A 22,717-nucleotide genomic window follows, 5' to 3' on the forward strand; every position below is an offset into this window, starting at 1 on the left:
AAGTTAATGTGCACTGTATCATCACTGCAGGTCCTTTGCATATGTTCAGGACACGCTGATAGGCGCAGGCCTGGAATGAATAATGTTTAGTAAAATCAATAAACCCTATTATTAGTCGCTAAGGGGACTGACTTTATGTCTATAAAAGTAAAACAATTAGAACCGTATTAATGACAGATCCATCATAGTAATATAATGGAGCCAAGCATGCTTGTCTTTTGGGAATCTTTAATGTACTACTATTCAGTGCTGACTAGGTCCTCGGCTAGAGAAATGGCACACATAACATAAACAAGCTCTGGCCTTTGGCAATTCATGTTGTCATCAGCAAAAACGCCGTAACAGTAAGGGGAAGAAACAAAACTTCATTTAGTGATTCATGTAAACCAGTCAGGAATAATGTTCCAGTACAGCCTTGGGGGAGCAGTATTTAAAGTGCAGCGTCCTTTCGGCCATACATCTCTCGGTATGCACCAGCACTCCTGTTTACTGTAGTAGCAGGGTTAAGCATGGCCTAATGCCCCTGTTCATACCCTATCTCTTCACGCACGCACTGGAAGCGATTACAAGTCTGGTATGTAAAAAGCATACAACTAGTCATTTCGCAGCTGACAGGCAAAATTGGCTTCTATGTGATTTTTCAAAATACTTATTACTAAAAGCAGGAAAGGCATCAGGAATCCACAGTATCGCTGAGCCACCAACAGAAACACAGTAATTCAGCTGGTGGACATGGAAATTGACCTTCGTTCTGCTCCTGTGTTTCAACAATTGAATTGTTGGGTCAGCATGTAGGCCACTGACAGACACACTTGAAACCCTATTCCGAACAGAGGAAACATACTTGTTTAACTGGTATAAGAGCAATTAGATCAAGTCTTCAAGGACACATCTGGATATGATGTAAGAACTGAAAAAATTTGATAACAAAAAAATGATGAAAGTATGTGAAATACCCTTATATGTCACAAGAAACACCATAAACAGTATTTTTATAAATGACAACATGGACGAAATTCAAAAGAAAACACACTGAAAATTGGGAGAAAGATCATCCTGCTGAAACGCATTAAGAACATGGACTGGACCCACGAGGCATGCAGCACAAGCAAACACTTCACGGTGGTTTTCCAAAACCAGAGGAAGCACTTCTTTTTGACTGCAGAAATCTATTCACTTGTGAAGCACAGTCCTCTAAGTAGGGGAGCTAAGCAAATTATACCAAGATAAATTTTGTCAACTTAAAGAACTTTTTAGAAAACCAAGCGGTAAAACTGTCATTAGCAATTATAGTAAAATCCTAAAAACTTACAGCTGGAACGAAGCACTGAAATCAACCAGTCCACACGCAGGAAGCACACTCCTTCTTTAAGGCTCTGGCTCTTGCTTTCCACCTCACTGCAGTGCTTTGCCCCTCGGCGTGTCGTGTGCACCGACCGCTTCCGCATCTCCCCTAGTGAGGCCTCCCACACCGCTCCACTCCGTTACAAACCCCCACACCCATGCTTTGTTATTCTCCATAGCATTTACCATCCATCTAATGTGCAGTTAAGAAGTGCTCACTTAACATCCACAAGTAGGTTCTGTGATTTTAAGTGAAATAACATAAGGAAATCAATTTTACCATAGGCTAAGTAAGTAAGAATTTATCTACTCACATTATAACAAAAAGAAGTTCAACAAAATGTTATTTGGGGACCTGCTGTACTCTGCTTATTACTAATATATTTTATGTCTACCCCACCTACTAGAAAATGAAAACTCTACGAGATAGGAAATTTTGTCTGCTTTGCTCACTGCTATACCCTGGCATCTTATAAGGCCTGAGATGAAGTAGGTGTCCAAAAAGAATTTATTAGAAGGAAAGGAGGGAGGGAGAAAGCAAGTGAGGAATCAGTTAATTCTGTACATTTTGCATAAAATATTCTAGTAACACAATTTAATGACATGTCGAATAAACGGCTAGCTGACACTTCTTACACGTTATCTACTGTGCATCTGTCACAAGGTTTACACCTGTGGGATATCATTCCGTATCAGAGACCTGTATCTACCTATTTCCGGTAATATTACACTCCCTGTTTGGAGTAAATGCTCAGCAAATATGCACATATCTGCTGAATTAAATATACTGTTTGGTTGTCATACCTGTGTGCCACATAAGAAAAGTTATCTGTGTACCGTATCTTGTGCACTGAAAATGCATCCTATTAGGAAGCCTTTCTTTGGAGACTGGAATCACTATCGGCCAGGTGGCAATAACATGAGACAGACAAGAAGCCATTATAAAAAAAACTTTTTAATTCTGATTGCCAAATTATTTAAGGCAGGTATAAAAAAGGAAAGCATTCAATATACATTTTACATAAAATAAACTAGATTACAGCATAAAACAAGTAACCAGGCAATGGCATTAAAGTCTCTCTCTTCTAAAACTGGATAATTGTAAACATTAAAAAAAAAAAAAAAAGGACTGCAGGACTATTCAAGTAATAGAACAATCACAGATGTCTCTGGTATGCAGGCTATTGGGTTATTTGCCATTCAAGATTATCAAAAAATGACACCTCATTATTCACAGATGCTCACTATTCCCCCATTTTAATCTTTACATTATGTACAACACAGTTTTTTTGTGGTACTGGCAACCCCATGCCTTCCAAAAGTATTTCCCACAATACACAAGTACAAACAGTGACTACAGAAACATTTTTACACTGATGCGTCTTTAACAGGAGCCACCAAATAGACATCTAAACTGTACCAAGTGTCATCATCACAGTTAGCCTTTCCGAGGGGCTTACAGGAAATATATGAAGGATATGCAAGGTTCAGGCACACTGATACATAACATCATTTATTTACAATTTAAAAGGAAAAGGAAAAGAAAGTAGTAAGCAGCCTTTTGTGGCTAACACTTTTCAACATGACAAATACATTTTTTATTTCCTTTACTGAGTGGTTTGCAACTTGGCAGCAGACCCTGTGTGTGCGAGCCTGGTTACTGATACAAAAAGTAAAGAATATATATATGTATATATACATATATGTATACGTATATATATATATAAAACAGAAGTTTAATTACAGCAACATTTGTTACTCTGTGATAAAATCTGTAATTTACAAAAATGAAATGACTGGTTTTTGCCTGCCATTAAGGCATTTCAAATTAACACCATGGAACTGATGTCTGTATAAAGCGCTTCCCCATGTGATCCAGTCACATGACAACGTCCATTTCCAATCTTGTTATTCTCTGCAAAAGAAAAGACAACCTTAGCACAGGGTTCTATCCACATTTGACACTGCAAATCTGACAACCATGAGACCAACGGGCTTATTTTAGTTCTATTCAATTCATGGAATTCAATTCCATAAGAAAATGAATGAACACAAGGGTAATGATATACATTGTGAAAATATATTATTTTCTTTTTCAAAACACTTGAGGGATAGTTAAAATGAAGAACCAATATTACCTTTAGCATTATGAAAATAAACTTCCCCTCTTGCAAGTTTATTTTTAAACATAATAACACAAAGGGAGCCTCAGTGAGTTATTTTAACAGAGCTATGAGGATAACCTAAGAAACTTTCCAACTGTTTAAAAACCTTATCAATTAAGTACTCACCTACATTACAGCTACAGAATGCAGTTTATGGAATAGAAGTTGCATGTAAAGCATAGTGTGGAATAAAAGCATACTCCACACTAAAAATGATAATATAAAATCCTCAGGCCCTAAGTTTTTGGTCTAAAATGCCTATACTTGCCTCCTCCCACCCACTGAATGTCTCTACCTAAAAAACTGATTCAAAATGTAAAGAATGTTTACCTTCTTTGTGCAGGAAACATTCCTGATGCAGATGCCTGGGCAGCCACCTGCTGAGAGGCAACGAGGGCAGCAGAGGTCAAGCCTAATGGGGAAAAAAACGCAGGCTTTCTGTGACACTCGGAAGGATAAGAGCAGAGACAGGCCCAGTGGTGAAGGGCTGCAGATGCGATAGCAGTGACATGTCCTTTCCTGAACACACACAAAATATTTCGTGCAGCAAGGACAGGGTACAAACCCCTTGGCCTCACCAGTATCTATCCCTGTATCAAACACTCTGTGGTCTTCTTAATAGCTATTCAAGGAGAACACAGCATTCCATCTGTCCAGCTCTGCATGGTGCTCAATGGTTTCCATGCACTCCTGAATAGGAAGCTCAGGAGAAATAATAGGTACTAGGTAACAACAGGAATCAAAAGTCACAGTGAATTATAGAAGCAACATGCTATTTGCTTAGAATATAATACTTTGGTAATAACTTTGATCACTTTAACACCTTCCCCAAGGATGGAACACAATGCCAAACTCAGAAACCCTAACTTTTACTGTGCAAGAGAAAGGTAACACTCAGAGAATGTGACAGCTCCAAAGGTCATGAAGGTGCCAATAGAAAATTCTTTTTAATTCTATGGAAAACAATTCTGGAAAAAATAGAGGAAACAAACCTAGGAAAGATCACTCTCTCCCTCTATGTCCTTTAAGTTCTCCCTTTAACACCCTAGTCAACACGGAGCAAGGTGAGTTGAGTAAGTGAAAATGACCCTTTCCCATCTGGATAGCATTTCCCACTTTCTCAAGCACCTTCAAACATATCATCTTGTGTTCACACAAGCACAGTTAGAGGAAACTTGGCGAGCACTATGGGCTGAACTGTGTCCTCCCAATATTCCTGGTTGGAAGCCATAACCCCAATGTGACTGTATTTGGAGATAGGACTTATACGGAAGTAATTAAGATTAAATGAGGTCATAATTTGGGTCCCTGATCCAACAGGATCTGTGTCCTTGTAAGAGGAGACATCAGAGAGTCACCCCCCTCCCCTGCCCTCCCGCTTGGTCCAGATGTAGAGAAGAGGCCAGATGAGCACACAGCAAGGTGGCTGCTGCCCACAAGTCAGGAAGAGCCTCCGCCAGAAACCGACCATGCTGGCACCCCGACTGAGACTCCCAGCCTCCAGAATTAGGAGAAGGTACATTCCTGCTGTTTAAAGCTATAGAGACTGTGGCACTTTGTTATGGCAGCCCAAGCTAAACCAGCAAGATCCCAGCAGGTGATCTGTTGGTGGAGGTGGTGCTATGGCCCACCTGCGTGCAGTGAGGTGACAGTGTTACGACAAATGGCACACACCCAGCTGAAACACCATGATTTGAAGGCTCCCTCGTGTCAATGGTATGGAGTTTTAAAAGATGCTCCTCCATCTTTCGTGAAAGAGTCAAAGCAGCAGAGGGCTGTGAAGAGTCCCTGAATTGGGTTATAAAGTGCTGAGCCTGACCTCCTTCTTCTGTTACTTCCATGGGGAAAGGGCATCTTAAAAGGCCTACAGAAATTCAGGACAAGGAGTTTCACCAAAGCCTCCCACCGTGCCTCCCTCTTCCCCACAATTTCCCTCAAGTAGCTATCTGATCTTCTGATTGTTACAGTTAGTGCCCCAGGCACCAGCAGCCACCCTCAGTCTGTGAGATAACAGTAAGCCGCTGATAACATCATCAAGTGACAATTATTAAGTGGTAGCAATTCTGTGTCTCAATAGAATACAAAGATGTGGGATAGCTTTAGGTTTGCCACTAGGAAATACTAGGGAGTACAAGTTAAAAATCCTGCCCAGGGCTAATGTTAACTCAAAGCTCAGTTATGTTTTAAGACATGAAAGGCAATTTGGGCAACTGTTTTCCAAAGCAAAATGAAGAAAGGCACCATGACGATAGACTGCTGACCTTGGAAAGGGTCGTATTGGCCAGGGATTAGAGGGTAACCCATGCCAACGTGGGTGTGGTGATGCGTGTGCAGGTGCCGCTGGCCGAAGGGGGAGTGGCGATCCCTCTCCCTTTCTGCTTCCCGTTCCCGCTCAGCCGTAGCCTTCTCCACTGGCTGGAATAGAAAAGTGATTTCCCCATTAATTCTATGAGAAAAAGTAGGAAGAGTACCACCTTTGCCCCTTCAGCAATATGTGTTAATGATTAAAAAGCAAACACAGATACTTCAAATTACTTGGTATTTGAAGATCAATTCAAAAAAAAGGCTTTGGTTTCTGCAGGAATTAAGTCAACGCTAAAGAACTGGTCCACCCAAAAGCAGCATCAATGTCTTCCTCAAACGACTGAAGAGGACTTCTCTCTGTTCACTCATAATTGTAGGTTTAGAATATACCCCAACTTCTTCCCAGAAACAACTTTAAAATATGGATCAAGGAAAAGAAGTAGTTGTAGAAATTTCTTCAAGGTCAAGTCTTCTGATTCCTCTTCTATTTCATGCACATTTTGGAGGGAGAATCTATCCCATAATTTTAACCATCTTTGTTTTGTTCCATTGAAAACACATACCATTCTCATCACAGACCCTATATTTTATTTTAGTCCAAACTTCTCTTTCTTGCCAAGAACCACGACCTTTCTTTTGTTTCTCTTCACAGCAGTCCTTCTGGGGGCCGGGGGTGGAGGGGGCAGTGGTGTCACTAGGGCGTGTTTCACAAAGACACATGCTTGTGCTACTTAGCTGAGTTACAGGGACGGGTCGGCGAGTCAAGGCCAAAGGAGAGCAGGTGCAGCCACCGCTCCTTAGCCAAGTGACTCACTCTGCCATGCCAGTGCACCAAAACACCTTGCATCACAAATATTTTGCACCAAAAGTTGGTTCCTATGAATTTAAATATCCACCTAATTAAGCATCCTCCTGGGAAGGCAAGGTATAGATTTTGCAACAGAAAAAACCTTGTGATACTGTACACGCTTTAACAACTTTATTTCCTCACGTGTGAAACCATCTTACTTTTGAACATTCCACTCTTTATGTGTTAGGATAAACTGGCATCCAGGAATCACAGCTGGGTCCCGAAACCACTTATATTTTAAGACTGTTCTCTAGTGTGTCCCCCGCCCCCGCACACACAATACTTCTACATGACAACAAAAGGAGGCTTACAGCAGGAGACTTGCTGCGATATTGGTTGGCGTGCTGCTGGAGCAAATCCAGTGCTTTAGATTCAGTGGTGGTTTTCGCGTGCATGCCAGGGCTGGTACTGACTTTCTCTGCCTCTTCTCTCCCTGACATCTTCCCATAAACGGGATAATGAAATCCTGGAGACAGATAGGCCCCTGCAGATAAACAACAAATGCCACATCAAGTTATGAGCTACATCTTCAAAAAAATCGTTTGTATTACATGAATTTGGGATAAGAATCAGAGATCTTAACAGAGGGGATTACATTAAGAATGGGCTACATCATCGTTACACTGTATCTAGGTTCTCCAATTTTCTTCCCCCAGTTAATTCATCCTGATGAAGGGCGGTTATAAACAGAATTGAGCTTATAGCTATTTCATACATTTATGTGCCTGCTTAAGTGAAAGGAATAGTAACTGTAATGATTATGACAGTAAGTACTTAGAATGTTTTCACAGGCAATAAAGTATCCGTCAGTCTAACAGTACAGCGGCCTATCAGAGACCATGGAGACACCAGCTGAGGACTCTTGACATTTCATCTTAAAGAACTCTTACATTAAATCAGTTGCATTTTGGGGACTTTAAGCAGCATAAAAACAAGCAAAACAAATGGCACTCTTGAAGTGTCTAATCACGTATTCTGAGTTTTTAATAGCTAAGATGCGAACACAGCCTCTTCCCTCCAATATAGTTAGAACCCACAACACGTACCAGGGTAACTGTGCATTAGGACGGGAGAAACAGCCCGGTAGGCAGGGTGGCTGGGGTCATACATCTGTGGGTAAGGATAAGCATGCAAGTACTGAATGTAGGACTGATGCTGACTCATGGGCGAGGACACAGCCACTCTTGTTCCCCGAGAGTCCTTCCAGTTCACAGGAGTCTTTCGATCATCATTTTTCAGCTTGCTCTCCTCCATGGATTGAGAGTCAGGACGCTTGGCCTCTTTGGGCTCCTCTTTAATGCTGGTCAATGATACAGGAAGGCCGGGCACACCACTCTCTTTATTGGGAGTTTTCCTGGGACTATCCTCTTTTAATTTCTTTTCTCTATCAAGGTCTTCTGACTTTTGCTGATCCAGGTATTTGGGCTGGTAAACGTAATGATGCCATGTCCTTGAATCTGGATCCTGATTTTTTAGAAAAAGATTTGTTTTAAAATTTCGATTTTTAAGAAAAACCCATCCATCACTATGACAGCACCACTACTGTTACTTCCAATACTAAGTTAACATTTATCCACATGCTCACACTGCACAGAGCTTTACCTCCCCCACAGAATACCGCATTTTGCCGTGCATAATGTGCACCCACATTTTGGGCCCAAAATTTCAGGGAAAAAATCTTCTTTCAATATTTCAATTCAAATTTTTATTTATTTATGTTTAGACTCTTATTTTTGTATTATAAAGGAATTTAAGCATTTATTTTTGAACATACTATAATACAAGAAATTTTAGGTAACAAATAATTACAAAACACAAGAACAGGTACCAGGTATTTCAGGCACTGCCCATGTATAGTGTCCATCCTTATGTTTCCCTCAAAAACGTGGGCAAAAAAGTACACATTATACACAGCAAAATACGGCAATAGGTAGGCATTATTATCGATCACTTTTACAGAAGGCAAAACTGAATCTTTTAAAGTTCCGAGTAGCCCCAGGGTCGTCCTGCTGCCCATTTGTGGGGGTGGGCTTCACACCCCCATGGGTCTACTAGAATTCAGAGGTGGGCCCTTAATGTCATTTTTCTACATTATATAACATGCTCAGACATATTTAATCTAACTCTCATTTCCCTTTTAGTATCTTACATAAGAAAAAAAATTTTTTAAATTACAACTCAGGCTAGTAACAGTAAATTTAAGTAGTTACTACAGCAATTAATATCATTTAGGGGAAGAAAGTCTTGGTTTCCTAATACATTTTCTTCATCTGTAGCTGAGGATTAGTATATCGGCTCACATCTCATTGCATGTTAATATCTTAATCAAAACAAAATTTCAAATTAATAGCACAATTTATTCTTTTTCTATTAGAAAACAAAGCCATCTACAACCCCCCTTTTCAAAACTGTGCATTTCTAATACAGCCCGTGAAGCCACAGCCTGCGTCAGGCTTCAGGAAGGGCCTTTGTGACCCCCATCCCATTCACGATCTGAACCCACTGGGCATTTAGGTTCTAAGTGAACACTCAAAATTGGGCCTAAGGTGTGACATTTGGTTAGAAATGAACATGAAGAAAAGGATTTTGTTGCTCTGCTTCACCAAGGACATCGAAGCATGGGAGTGGGGTGGGGGCGCCGGGAAATTCCAGAATTAACACTCACAGGACTGCAGTGAGTCAGGATGTCGGAACCGTGACAGAAAGTGCTAGCACATGTGTGATTTCACGGGGACCGAGTTCCAGGTATTTGCACATGTAACCTCAGGTTGGCGGGGCTCTGGGATGACTGCTCGAGGCACATCTACCCGTCACTGGGATCGCTTTAGGGCACTTTACACAGGTGTAAAACCGAAATCCAGGTATCTTAGACGCCCTGGGAAAGACATCTGGATCCCAAATTTTACTGCAAAGTTCAGTGGGAAATGTGACCTTAGGAACCCGGTTTTAATATTCCTAAAAAATGCCAGTAGAAATTTGTCAATGTAGAACAAGAAATATTTTAGAGATCAGACTCAGAATCTCAGTGTTAATGAAGTCAGAAGGAAACTCGGTGGCCATGTTGCAGAATTCCCTCGCTTTGGACTCAGTGACAAAGGAAGGGACTGTGTCAGATTCAGTTAGTTAACAGGATCGTGGAACACAAAGAGCACCTGTCTCCACGGTTCTCTTTAGGACACCGTGAGTAATGTACATTTCAGAGGTACGCAGTAACTCCTGAGACAGTCTTTTAAAATATTTTTCAAGACAAGAGGAATAAACCCTAATAAACCCTTGGCTTATTTCCTGCGAAGAAGTGCTAACCGCCAAGCCCAGACATGTACAGGTCTCAGACTGCTCTCTCCCTGTGGGGGCCACGCTCCACAATCTTACTTGTTTAAATCTCGAGGTTGGGTCTACACCTGTCTGCTTCATAGAGTCCATGACAGATTTCATTTCTACAGCCTCCTTAATAAGCTGGTGGTTTTCCATCTGCTTAGCTTTGAAGCTGTCGGCCTGAAGCTGCTGCTGGTGATTGGAGAGAAGCTGCGATTTACCTGTCTCCTCAGTTTTACTAGGCACTGATGGCCCTAGTTTAGAATGGTTTTTGCTAGGCTCTGGAGTAGAGGGAGCTTTTGAGATTGTGGCCGATGGCATGTTTTTCTGTTTACTGTCCTCCTTGCCCAGCTCTTTCAAGGGCAGCTCATTTTTCCTTTCACAGTCTCCTCTCCCAGTTTGGGCCATTTTCTGCTCTGCCAGCCTCTGGTCCTCATAGTATTTCTCATACTGCTGTCTGTAGGCAGGGCTGGTGGCCATCAGAGACTTCTGGTCCATATAGAGTCCATAGGCATACTGGCCATAATAAAGTGACTGAGCCAGGGCAGGGTGTCTCTGTGTGATCACCGACTGGTGCTGAGGCTGTAGGGATGCTGAAGTATGGTCCACTCTCTTGGCATCTAACTGCTCTGTCTTGTCTTTCTTTTCTGCATCTTCTTCAGACTCCTTCTTGATTTTCATACTCTGTGTGCTCCCACCATTCCCAGCTGCAGGGGCGCCGATCTGCCCAGGGTGCATGTAACTTGGAGAATAATAAGGATCGTAGCCATGGTAATAGGGAGAGTGGGACTCTTTCATTTGAGATGATTGTGCTGTAGCTAAAGAATGCCCTTTCACAACACCATCCTTACTAGAAATGATATCTGATGGGGAACTGGCTTTGGACCTCATGCCTTCTGACCTGCTGTCAGAACCACCATCATCGGCAGCGTCGGATATGTCAGAATAGGCGGGGCTGCTCGTCTTAGCTGCAGAACCCTCAGACCCATTTTGCGTTAGCACGTGCAGTGGGGCCACGGGCGCCTGCCCATTCACCAAAGCGTTGCACTCCATTCTCGAGGCGCTCCCTATGGAAGGGCTGGGGGCGTTGTCTGTGAACGTGTAAACCTTGTCAGCCTCGGCTTTGATACTGGCCATTCGGCTCTCTTGAGATTCCGACAGTCCATTAGCCAGCACTTCGTTCTTATTGAGATGGTCCTTTAAAAAATGCCCAGATAAATCTTTCCCAGCTCCCTTGGCGTCCTCTAGTTTACCCAGCTTTGCATCCATTTTGGGGCTTGCTGTCTCTTTTCCTTCTTTGTCCTTGAGCTTTCGCTTTTCTTTTTTCTTTTTGTCTTTGAGCGACACAAGAGCTGGGTTCACGGTGATGGGCTCCCCCATAATTGTGGGCTTTGGTTGAATGGGTTTTAACGGAGGACTCTTTGGTGTGGCCTGAACAACAGTCGTGGTGAGGGAGGGCAGTCCGGGTATCGTCCCCGTGGTGGTGCTTGTGAAGGCCGCAGTGGGGATAGCGATCAGTTGTGGGGGAGTGGGGGCTGGGGCTGGGGCAATGGGCCGGGCAGTCTTCAGTTTGGAGAGGTTTTTGTCCATTTTGCAATTGTTGGCTTTTTTGCCCTTTTCTTTATCTCCCAAATTTTTCTTCTCAATTAATCCTTCTGCTTCCAGTTTGGGCATTTCAGCAGCCAAACTTCCGTCTGCTGCTGAGCAGCTGTCTAATGTGGCCGTCATATTGGAGATGACGGGGAGGTTGTTCAATTCACTGTTAAGGCCCTTCTTTTTGCCAGAATTCTTCCCAGCTTTAGATCCCATAACCGAACCTGGGCCATTGCTCATCAGCTCCCTCTTCCCCTTAGGGGTCCCAGGGGGGTTCCCCGGGCCAGGGGATGCTGGCGCCTTCACCTGGTCATAAGCTGCTACGCTTGTGCTTGGCTCACCACACTCCAGTGCCACATTACTCAGGGCCTCCTCGCAGTCTGAGATCTTGTCCTCACTGTCAGGTTCAAACTCCAGCTTGTTTTCTGGGTCTAAGTGTGCGTGAGCCTGGTGGTATCTCAGGCCATTAATGTGCTTGTACTTTTTGTTGCAGTTTGGGTGGGGACAATCGATTAACACTGGAGATGAGCAGCCTTGGTCCAAAAAAGTAGTATCTGGTTTCCCTTGAGGGGTGGTGGGAGTACTTCTAGAATTTGTGCGGACACGCTTCCCAGGCTTATTGTCCTCGGAGCTGGAGTTCAGGTCTAGCTCCATTGGAGGCTTGTTTTTCCTTTTGTTGGTGGAGGATGGGCTGGCTTTGATATCCTCAGTAGCACAATTTGGGGGTGTCCTTCGCCCACTGGCATTGAGGCTGCCCCGCCTCCCTTTCCCATTGGCGCCCCCTCTGTTCTTGTTCTGCAGCCCTCTGGACTCAGTGAAGCTGGCCTCCGCGCCTGGGGCAGCTGCAGCAGACCTGGCTCTCTTCCCTCGGCCCCGGCCCCCTCTCATCTCCAGGTCGCTGGTTGGTGACTCACAGAACCTAGGGAAGAAAGTAACAGACATCAAAAGGAGCAGCCCCCAAAGAGCCCCATGAAAACACAAGGCACACAATGCCACAAAGAGCAGTCACCACCCCAACAGCTTGAGGGCTGGACCCAGATAAGGGAAACACACCCTATTCTTCCACTGACAATTTCAACACCTGCAAAAGAACAGACTGCCAAAGGCTGATAATCTTCCTCAGAAAAACCAAAGAAAAACAGCTCAGGTAACCAGGTTCAAATCTAGTTCAAATTCCCATTTTGAGAAAGGAAGAAAACAAAGAAGAGAGAAGGGGGCAGGGAGCAGCGATCTCCTGACAGAAAAGAAATCCAGCATCTGCATTTTACTGTGTTCAATCCTGAATTGCTCATTTCCCTTATGCTTGGTTTCAATTACAGGCAGACTTTTATGTATTATTCATCTCTCTATATAGTTTCCTTGCAAAGAGAGGGTAGAGAGGGGAAGGAGCGGGGGAGGAGAGGAAGGAGGAGAAAAAACAGAACCTGAAAGAAAAGGCCTTGTGCATACCTGGGAGGGGCCCAGTCGTGCTTGGTGCAGTCCAGGAGGGTCCCTACGTAAGTTTTGTTCCTCCACGTGACATTGACCACTAGGACACCTGCAGGTGTGGGGAATGAAAGAGGAGCATGGTTAGCACCTACTATGCCTTTTCCAGTTCATTATTTATCATCATCATCATCATCATCATTATTTTACTAGCAAAGTTTTATTCTCATTTACTTTCAAAAGCTGTGGTTTGCATTCTTCCTCTTTCTGGTTTCAGTGACCTCAAATGAAAACCCACAGGAAATGTGTGTGAGTACTCATGTGCATGCAGTACAAAAGGGTAAAGCTGTGTGTGAGAGTGTAATCAAGATACTGCTGACAGGAGGAAATGGTTTTTGCCATGTCCTGCTGTAAAATAGCAACACTCACCTCTTAATTTTTCTATTATTACACATAATTGCTTTCGCTTGGCAAGCAGCCAACAAAAACTAAATGCCAGTTACCGGTGCTTAAACCAGAAGGTGACTGAAAGGAATTGGTTTTGTTTCTAATTCAACAATATAAAATAATGGTGATTTTTACTTAGAAAAAATTATGTTGGTGCACAAACATACATATAGCATAGGGAAGCAGGGGCTTGGAGTCCAGATAGTAGACAATTAGCTATGATTTCTCGTTCCCACTCCTTCCCTCTCTGGCTTCATGAGACAAGAATCAGCCTTGGTACAGTATCTGGTTTGCTGTCTGGTTTTGCTTCATTTTAAAGACTCCTAAAACAGCCCTCTTAAGAAAATAAATGTGCAAAATAGGTTTGCTCTTGGGGTTATCTTTAGAATCAACTTTAGTAAGTATTTGCCGTAGAAGATTAGAAAAAAAAACCTCAAACCAGCACACTTGTTTCCTGAAAGCCATTCTGCTTTTCCCTACTGCTTTGCAGACAGACAATTTAATTTAGCGCTGCATCTGTGAATTACGAAACTTAAGTGCACTTAGTATACCAAATGTCACAGGGAAATAAAATATAACATCCTCTTTATTTCGCTAGAGGACAAGAGCCATATTTTTTTAAATCACTCCTTTAAAGCATATTTTTACAAGGACCTAGATTTTGAGACATACATAAAATATTAGAGTAAAGAAATTAAATATTTAACTGAGCCTGTGTTTTCTTTTCTATACCTATCCCCTCTCCTCAAGACACTCTTTCTTGGAAACACCAAAGTCTATTTATTTCTAGCTGGTTTCCTCACTTGCTCACTGCCATTTTGAATTTTACAGAAAACCCATGTTGGACTCCTTTGTGGTGAGGGACACCTCACAAGGTAAGACTCATTTCCTTGGGAGCATTTTAAGAGCAGGTAAAATGTTTGAAGGGTTGGGACTCAAGTAGTGGGAAAGGATTTCTTCTAGAAGTCTCAAAAATAGATTTAAAAATTGTTTCCCATATGGTCTATGTTGCTATTACTTAGGTGACAGCTGAATTTACTCACTAGCAACAGTGTAGCAGGAGAGGAAAAAGCTTGCATGAGCAAAGCAAGCATTTCCTCAGATTGCGGGTGATTTCATTCTAATTCCTCAGGAAAATTTTTTTTAAACCACTGAATATAAAAATTCACATTGGGATGAGAATCAGTGGTAATTAGGCATTTGGTCAAAATTTGCACAAGACAACAATTGGAGGAAAGGATTCTTTATGAGCACATCCCTTCAGGAAAAGGGAGGGGGCGGGAGAGGAGACGAAAGGGAAGACAAAGCTGGTTTTCTCATCATCTGCTCTCTGGGGCACTGTGTGTGGTGTCAAAGACCTTTGCAGCTGCTTAAAATTCTTTAGCATGTCAGCTATATTTACAGTGCAAGAATATATCTGTATTGCCAGAAGGTTACTGCATTTCTGCTTTCGATGCAATAGGCTCAATCACTGCGTTCCAGAGTCCCTGATGTAGCACAAATGTATAATTAAAATTGCTTGAAAGGAAACATGAAAGAAACAACAAACCCTCCATTCTTGCAGTAATAAAATTAAAAACAGGAAAAGTCTGCACAGACACTTAACATTTGTCTGCAGTGAAAGGCTTTTGTTATTGCTTTTCCCCTAAGGGTTTCGCGGTTCCAGCAAATGCTGGCCACTGGTTGGCCAGCGCCTGCTGGGAACGCTCGTGTCTGATTGGCTGAGCCGAGGCCTGCTTCAGGGAGCAGCAAGGCAATGGCAGAGGATAAAGGAGATTGGCGAAGGGAGGAGGCCGTGGGCTGGTGGGCCAGGCAGGGACCTGTGTGCCAAGCCGGGCTTCCCAGAGCCGGCTGCCCACATGGCCACGCTCGGTCGATCACTGTGGCCTGGTCTGTGTGATGAAAGCTACGTCTCCATGATCGTGCTGATTTACCACTACGACCCACGCCCTGCAGTTCCATGCAGCCTACCAGCCCGCTCCAAACCTGCAGAACCGAATTCCTGACCTCCAAAAAGGACAAAAGGAAACTGAGGGTGGGGGAGAAGGCAGAAATCCCAAACAAGCAAATCCTTGGTTATCAGGGTCTACTATTGAAAGCTGTCACAAAGACTAAACTCCAGTTGCAACTTCCACACTGTAAAACTATTCACATGGCCTGACACTATTTCTAGAAGCCACACAAGCAGGCCTCTTATCTAAGTACAAGCAATATTAGTAGTAGTAGTAGTAGTACTCGGCGGAAAAACCCTTAAAGTCCTTTTTCAATTTCAAAGGGCCTCAATAGGTCAGCTTTATTTTTCTATTAGCTCTCCGTATTTAAAATGCTCAAAATAAATGCTCTACTCCCAGGGAGATTTTGAACTGTCTCCGTCACTCAGTGCTAGTTAAATATGTGTGCTTGTGTCTATTTTTCTTCATATGTACAAGCCACCTCACAATGCCAGAGTATTTACATCCACCTAGAATTCACATGGGACCATACACACAGGCCCCCGTTCACACAGCCAAATCTGCTGCTCTGGGTTGAAATGAAGGCTTCCTGAATGCTGCTCATAAACTACCCAGTGTATCGTTTCTCTGCAAGGAAGTCCATGAGTTGTTTAGACAGCATCCTATCATGAGAGGCCAAGTATAAAGGTGGTGTTTCAGCTCTAAAAGATGTGCATGGTTTATTATTTTGCTGAACATCTTGAACACTTTGTAACCCATGATCATAGAAAGCAAACTTTACTTTTTAAAAAGGCATAAATGCCCCAAGTAAAAGTCAGTCCTTTAAAAGTACAAATGTGAATTTTGTAAGCCTGGGCATAGTTATATTTCTGCCTTAATTTTTATGTAAATTGGAAATATGTGTACATTTTTCCAAAAGAATTTAATATTTCTTTTAATGCACACTTATTCTTTCAAACATCCACCCTATGAGCCAGCTAGCTGCCGGGGGCAACCTGCACAAGTCCTTATCATCTTTATGTTCTCAACTGTCCCAGCAGGTTTACTATCCTCCCTTTCCACTCATGGACCGGGCATGGTCTTTCTGAAATTCTAATAATGCCTGCCCTGTAACACTTTATATTTGAAAAATATCTGATGATTACTACCAATAAAGGAAGGATACAGCTGAAGAGAACAACTCATGGCTTGTGAGTGTGCTCAACACATAGGATTCTCTTCTTTGTATTAAGGCTTTGTCTTAGATACTGCTATAGAATCTAAGCTGCTGCCCCCCATAAAGCATATTACCGATAGGACACTTAATAAGAATGTGGTCTGTTTTCTATAACACAAGCCCCTTCCCTCTACAAGTCAAAAGAGCCCGGAGCTCTCATAAGGACTCCATCGTCACAGTGTTCTATTATTTCCTCTTGTCAATACTTAGCAGTTAAGTGGTCCCAGAGAAATGGCCCATTAAGCATTTATTGTGCATCTACAGGCTATATGGTAGATACTTATTTGGTGCTGTGGAATCAAATTATGTTCTGGCTGGAACTCCATCCAAATTCTGTACTTCAAGAGTCTGCAAACTTGTAACAGAAACAACACAGGCATACCTTGTAATCCAGAAATAGAAGTATAGTTTGCATATAACCCATACTTAGGGAGTAGGCGCCTTAATCCATCACAACAAACTAGGTCCTGGATGTGATTTTCACAGTGCCTGTCCTGCCCACAGTCCACACTCAGACAGCAATCTCAGGGGAGTAGGCTCCTAGACCGGTAATCCTAACCCTGGCCTCACCTGCCTGCTCCGGTGTTGGGTACCAGAGGCAGGGGCAACTAAACAGGGCCTTACTTTAGGAATCTGAAAATAGTAACATGGAAGGCAAAGCTAATATTAAGAGTAGAAACCTACAGGTCACAAGGGACTGAAGGCTGAGAGGACTGTGGTGGGCCAAAGCCCCAACGATGCAACAGCTGTGAGGTGAGAAAGCCAACACTTGTGTGTGCATGCCCCTTTCTCCACCACCCGCGGCACCCAGGACTGCCCTCTCGTGTTCCCAGCCATCTTGTTTAAAGGTTTTTCCTGGTCCTGAACTAAAATCTGTCTGACCACTGTGGTCCTCGCTGTGCCTTCTGATGCCCTGGAGAGACAGTCCACCATTGTCCGCCGGACAGCCTTTGACTCAGAAAGCCTTTGACCCAGAAAGGGCAACGACCATTCCGACACTTTCTGACGCCCAGTTCACACTTCTTCCCATCCAGCTAAAACAAGTTTCCTCAACCATTCTTCATGTCACTTTGCATTCCCATGAAGACAACTTTAAAGCTATCCTAGTCCAAATTCCCAAGAAAAGTTAAGGTTCCTATTGAGTTAGGAACAAATAAGGATAAAATCATCTCCAGTCACACACAGACCATGCACACCACCAATAAACAGCCTTCCTGGGTCCTCCCTGCACTCCGTGTAGCCCCCCCACCAATGAGCGCCCACCAGAATCCATGTCCACCCTCAGCTGGCTGCTTCTCACCTCCCTACCAGTTGGATGTGGCCTGGTGCCTCAGTTCTAAGAAAGGAAAGTGAACTAGTATGTGCCACTTCCAGACCTGGCCTGGCCCGTGAGAATTTCCCATGCATGTTCCTCTAATCTCTTCCCCTTTCTGGATTACTGGGCTGGAGACTACAGCAAACCTGAAGGCCAAAGAAGATGGCAGGGTCTCCTTCACCTGGGACCTGAATGACAACGAGGGCCCTCACCGGACAGGAACACTGACTTAGTTTATTAGGTGAGCAGCAAATAAACTCTTCCTCGTTTAAACAATATCAAGACTGTCTTACCAAATACAAGGTCCTTTTAACATTTTATACCACTTATACATAGTATATCTCTGCCAACTAAACTGCACTCCCCAAAACAGGAGCAGTGTCTGCACCCACTGCCCTGTGAGCACAGGGCCCAGCTCCCACAGAGAGCTCAACCCACACTTAAGAACCAGCAGGTGGTGACTGAAGAGAAGCTAGATCTGAACCTTACTCAGTCACTTCTTTTCACTGTTCCCATACTTTTTCAATAAGCATAATCTTCCACTAGTGTATAGATGATAGAAATTCTCTGCAGGGAGATTTGGCTCCAAATGCTATAAATATGGTTTATGAATTACTGTTTCTGGTATTTGTGACGATGTTTCTTCAAGAACTGGGCAAATGGCTGATTTCCCAGTGGATCAGCATTCTGTTTGTATTACAGTTTAAAGGCCGTTTCAGAGCCTTTCAAGTGCCTCATCCCTGGGACAGGAATTCTTTGCCAGGCGCCGCAGACGCCGAATGCAGGCAGACATAGCTGATTTTGAGCTCATTCAGACCACCGCATCTGGGCAGACTTGGCCTGCACTCACGCGGAACACAGAAACCCCCTTCTAATGACAACGAAATATAACCCACTTAGGCCACAGCCCCCTTTTTTTAAGTTTACACGTTTCTTTCCTTTTATACATTTTCTAGTAGAAACATTAGTAACAATAAAAATGCCACAATATGCTGGTTTCATGAGTACGACATAAAGTTCATATATTTAAGGTATCACATTACCTTATATTTTTATACAATGTGACTATTGTACAACGTGTGATTTATCACTGCTCCTTTGTACTGAACTCCCTCCAACGGTTTGTTCTGCGGTTCTGTTGTATCCAATGCCAGCGCTGTTTAAAAATCTGAGTCTTGTGTAGTGCACTTGTTCATTTTTCTGGCTTCAGACCTTCCAACCCTCAGATTGGTCTTTCTTCAAAGCACAAGGCTGAGTTTATAATTACTTGGGGAAATTCTAAATTTACAACTAAGGCTGCCAGTGAAATAACGGACAGTCAAAAACTGGAGGGACTTTCCTGGTACCCATGCCAAGTATACACGCAGCACCGGGACAAGAAAAGCGTTGTCACGTGACCAGAAAACGCAGAACTTTTTAAAAGAGCCCCACTGCTGGGCCAAATGTTTGAGGAGTCACTTTAACCACGTCCCATAATCAAACCATCTGGAACACAGCACTGCGATTAGCCACCCTGATCACTGGGCTTCATCTGAACAAACAGTGCAGGGCAATGGAGCTTGGGAGACAGGGCAGCACTACCAAAGGGAAGTGTAATGAAACACTTTATGCCCTAGTGTGCTGCCACCCCAGCCATTAACCCCAGAGACACACTGCTCTGGTGTTAATGTACTACTTTATGAAAGCACAGTGAGCTTAAAGATTAAAGGACTGAAGGGCTAAAAATTGCTGGTTTGGATAGATGTTCTCTGTCGGCGGCTGGAATATGTTGGCACCACTCTATCTATGTTAATTATAACCTTTCAGATGACAGTTCAGCATTCCTATTAGGGTTTGGTGTGATTTTTCAGGACATTAGAAACACGGTCTGTTTATGGGAGGAGAATTATGATTCTTTATTTGCTGGGGGTTAATCTGGACACCGAGGCATTTCTTTTGGTTCATCTAATTTAAATAAATATAATAAACCAACACCAAAAAGCAAAAAGCAATGGCAAAATGCTGTTCTAATCTACATGCTAAAAGACGGTATTCTTTCTTACTTGACTGTGCTTATTTCTTTAAAAAGTACATCTGATCATCAGATACAATCTCTGGAAATGGGTTTTAAAAAAATCTGAAAGGATTTCCCCCTCTAAATATACCAAATAAGCCCTAAAGGTAAAAAAAATGCGGGGGGGAACCCATGGCTAAAGAAACCTTGTTTCCCCATGGGTCTTACGGTTTAATACACAAAAGAACACAGAGCCACTTCCATCACTGTCACCTCCCCTGCAGCCTTTGTTCTGAGGCCTGATGAGCTGTATTGATTTGGGAAAATCATTGAGCTTCTTGGAAAACTAGACTCTCGCTTATTCACTGCCATCTATTTCTTTCCCATGAAGACAGGTGGTCAATATCCAGTTGACTGGTCAGCTAAAAGAAGCTCTTGCTGCTTTTCTTTTCTTGCTTCCCTAGTAACATTATCCTTTCCCACTTCTGGAAAATACAATAGCCTGTTAAGAAGTCTTGTGGGTAAGAAGAGGGAACAGAAATCAGCCTTTGTAAGGCACCTCTGGGAACACTAAGATGCTGTCCAATACATTTGCACAGGAGCCTGTGCCACATATGTGCATGGTGGCAGTATTTTCACAACCAACTATTATATAAGTTCAAACAGGAACAAGAACACTGATGACCTAAGATATAACTTTTTAAAAAATCCAATCAAAACAAATCATTACAGCTCAATGTTTACTGCAGAAAGAGATGCTTTACTTCTTCTAGATAATCAGTACCTATGTCTTAGTAAGTTTCATAGTTACAAGATGTCACAGATGTCAGTATAGACATTTTGGGGAACAAAGAGCATAATGACAAAATATCACATAGAACTTTAGAAAGCAATTTTAAACATGATCAGTAATAAAGAACATATGCTTTTAAGTTAAGCAGATATATACACTAAAGCAACATTGTCCTCGATGGCTTGAAACTAGTTTTGAAAAAAATATATACCCCAATCTTATAGCCCTTAGTGCTTGGGCAGGTCCTCTGACAGTTTCTGCTGAGGTGCCCAGGGTGCCCCCTTGGGGATAAGCAGGGGGACAGGTTTAAGGTGCTAGTGTTGGGAGGGTGGGCAGAGGGAAGAAGACAAGGCCCCTGAGCTGGATTCGACAAGAGCAGCAAGCCATAGACACTTAGCCAGGCTGCACCAAAGCCACCTCCAGCACCTCCGAGGGGATGCATTTCAGGCTGTGGTCCATTAACACTCAGCCAACACACAGCAGGATGTGGCAATATGCTCAAGTAAAAGATAAAAGGTGAAGGAGAGGAAGAGGTAGAAGGGAGACGGAGGGACAAGGGGAGACAGAACAGAAAAAAAATATGTCTTCTGAGACAGACATCTGGAACGAATTACATGCATGAACTGAACATGTATATGTATGTATATGTATATATACAGTATATGTATATATGTTTATGTTTGTATACAGAGTTTCATTTCTTGCGTTTGATGAAATTTTCCTTGAGGTTTGGCGGCACAGAGACAAGCAACAGCATCCACTCTGATTCCTGGTGCCGAGTTGTAAACCTGAATTTTCTCTGCTCCTCTGAAGACACATATTAGTTTATTTGAAATATGATGCATTAGATGACTGATTTCTAGTGCCAACAGGCTCCTCAAGCCCTGTCCTTTTTAAGGTGCAATTTCCTCATTAGAGTAGCAAAATGACTTCTCAGTCCCCTTCTTTTCCCTTTCTTCATGGGCAAACCAGAGTTCAATGCCAATGATAACAGAATTGACTCCCCCAATACAGTCTCACAAGCTTTAGTTATTAGCTCATTAGATTATTTCTTTGTCCTTTAAATAAAGCATTCAAACGTTTGGGAAAAGTGTTAGGTAAGTATTCCCTCAACTAGGACTGCTATGGAGCCATAATAATGACACAGTTATGATCTCCTAACACATCATTCCTTTAAGAGTGTCCTTTTTGGAGACACCTCAGTACATGAGGCCCAGCACGAAGCACACAGCCAGGACCCCGCAGAAGAGGGGAAGTAGCCTCTCTCTGAGCACTTTCAGACTTGCATGCCGCCGAGAGACGCAGCTGAGAGAATGTGGCCTTCACATCATCAGACCCTGGCACGTCCTGCACTTGATACTAATTACGAGAGCTAACAACGCCTACAGCCAGTGTCTCCACAATGCTGTCACTTTCAACTTGAAAAGTGGGTGAAGACAACAGCAAAACCCAGGATGGGGGGCAATTATCCTTAGGGCAAAAGCTCCTCCTCTATACCACTTCTCCTACATGAGAGTACTCTAGGGCTAAGAGGGGGAGGAAGCATATAAGATACTGAGCATTTGTAAAGTCATTTCACACTACCTGCCATCTCCCTACTTCCTGTTCAGGCAGCAATCTGCTGCTTGTCCAATGCTCCCCCCATGGCAGGACCAAGGGAGGGGGGAGCAGGCAGGAAGCAAAGTAATCACTAAGATGAATGAAAATAAAAGATGCAAAGGAGGCCTGGCCCACATGGCTCAGTTCATAGGAGCGTCATCCCTAGACCAAAAGAGCACGGGTTCAATTCCCTGTCAGGGCACATATCCAGGTTGCGGGTTTGATCACCAGTTACACAAAAAGGTAACTAATCTATGTTTCTCTCCTGCATCAGTGTGTGTGTGTCTGTCTGTCTCTCCCTCCCTGTTTATCTAAAAGCCATGACAAATGTCAGAGCGAGGTGGGTAGGCTCTGAAAACATCGAGGAGGTATCAGTCCTCCTTACACCTCTACCACTAGTCTTCCT

General features: G+C 43.1%; 1 protein-coding gene across 6 annotated transcripts in view; it reads right to left on the bottom strand.

Annotated features, from left to right (window-relative positions):
* Nucleotides 1-2,287: 2,287 nt before the first annotated feature.
* Nucleotides 2,288-22,717, bottom strand: part of ZNF608 (zinc finger protein 608) — a 105,429-nt gene continuing 84,999 nt past the window's right edge. For 4 of the 6 annotated variants that reach the window (XM_053910753.1, XM_045204472.3, XM_024571474.3 and 1 more), the window contains 7 exons: nt 13,021-13,108; nt 10,036-12,490; nt 7,710-8,127; nt 6,975-7,147; nt 5,771-5,924; nt 3,840-3,921; nt 2,288-3,259 (listed from right to left, as the gene is read on the bottom strand). In XM_053910753.1, the coding sequence (XP_053766728.1) occupies nt 3,253-3,259; nt 3,840-3,921; nt 5,771-5,924; nt 6,975-7,147; nt 7,710-8,127; nt 10,036-12,490; nt 13,021-13,108 (3,377 nt within the window). In that variant the 3' untranslated portion in view covers nt 2,288-3,252. Of the gene's footprint in view, nt 3,260-3,835; nt 3,922-5,770; nt 5,925-6,974; nt 7,148-7,709; nt 8,128-10,035; nt 12,491-13,020; nt 13,109-22,717 lie in introns of those variants that run through there. The other 2 variants (XM_053910748.1, XM_053910745.1) reach the window with 2 other exon arrangements.

The sequence above is a fragment of the Desmodus rotundus genome, chromosome 1 (assembly GCF_022682495.2).
Source record: "Desmodus rotundus isolate HL8 chromosome 1, HLdesRot8A.1, whole genome shotgun sequence".
In the NCBI taxonomy this organism is placed as follows: domain Eukaryota; kingdom Metazoa; phylum Chordata; class Mammalia; order Chiroptera; family Phyllostomidae; genus Desmodus; species Desmodus rotundus.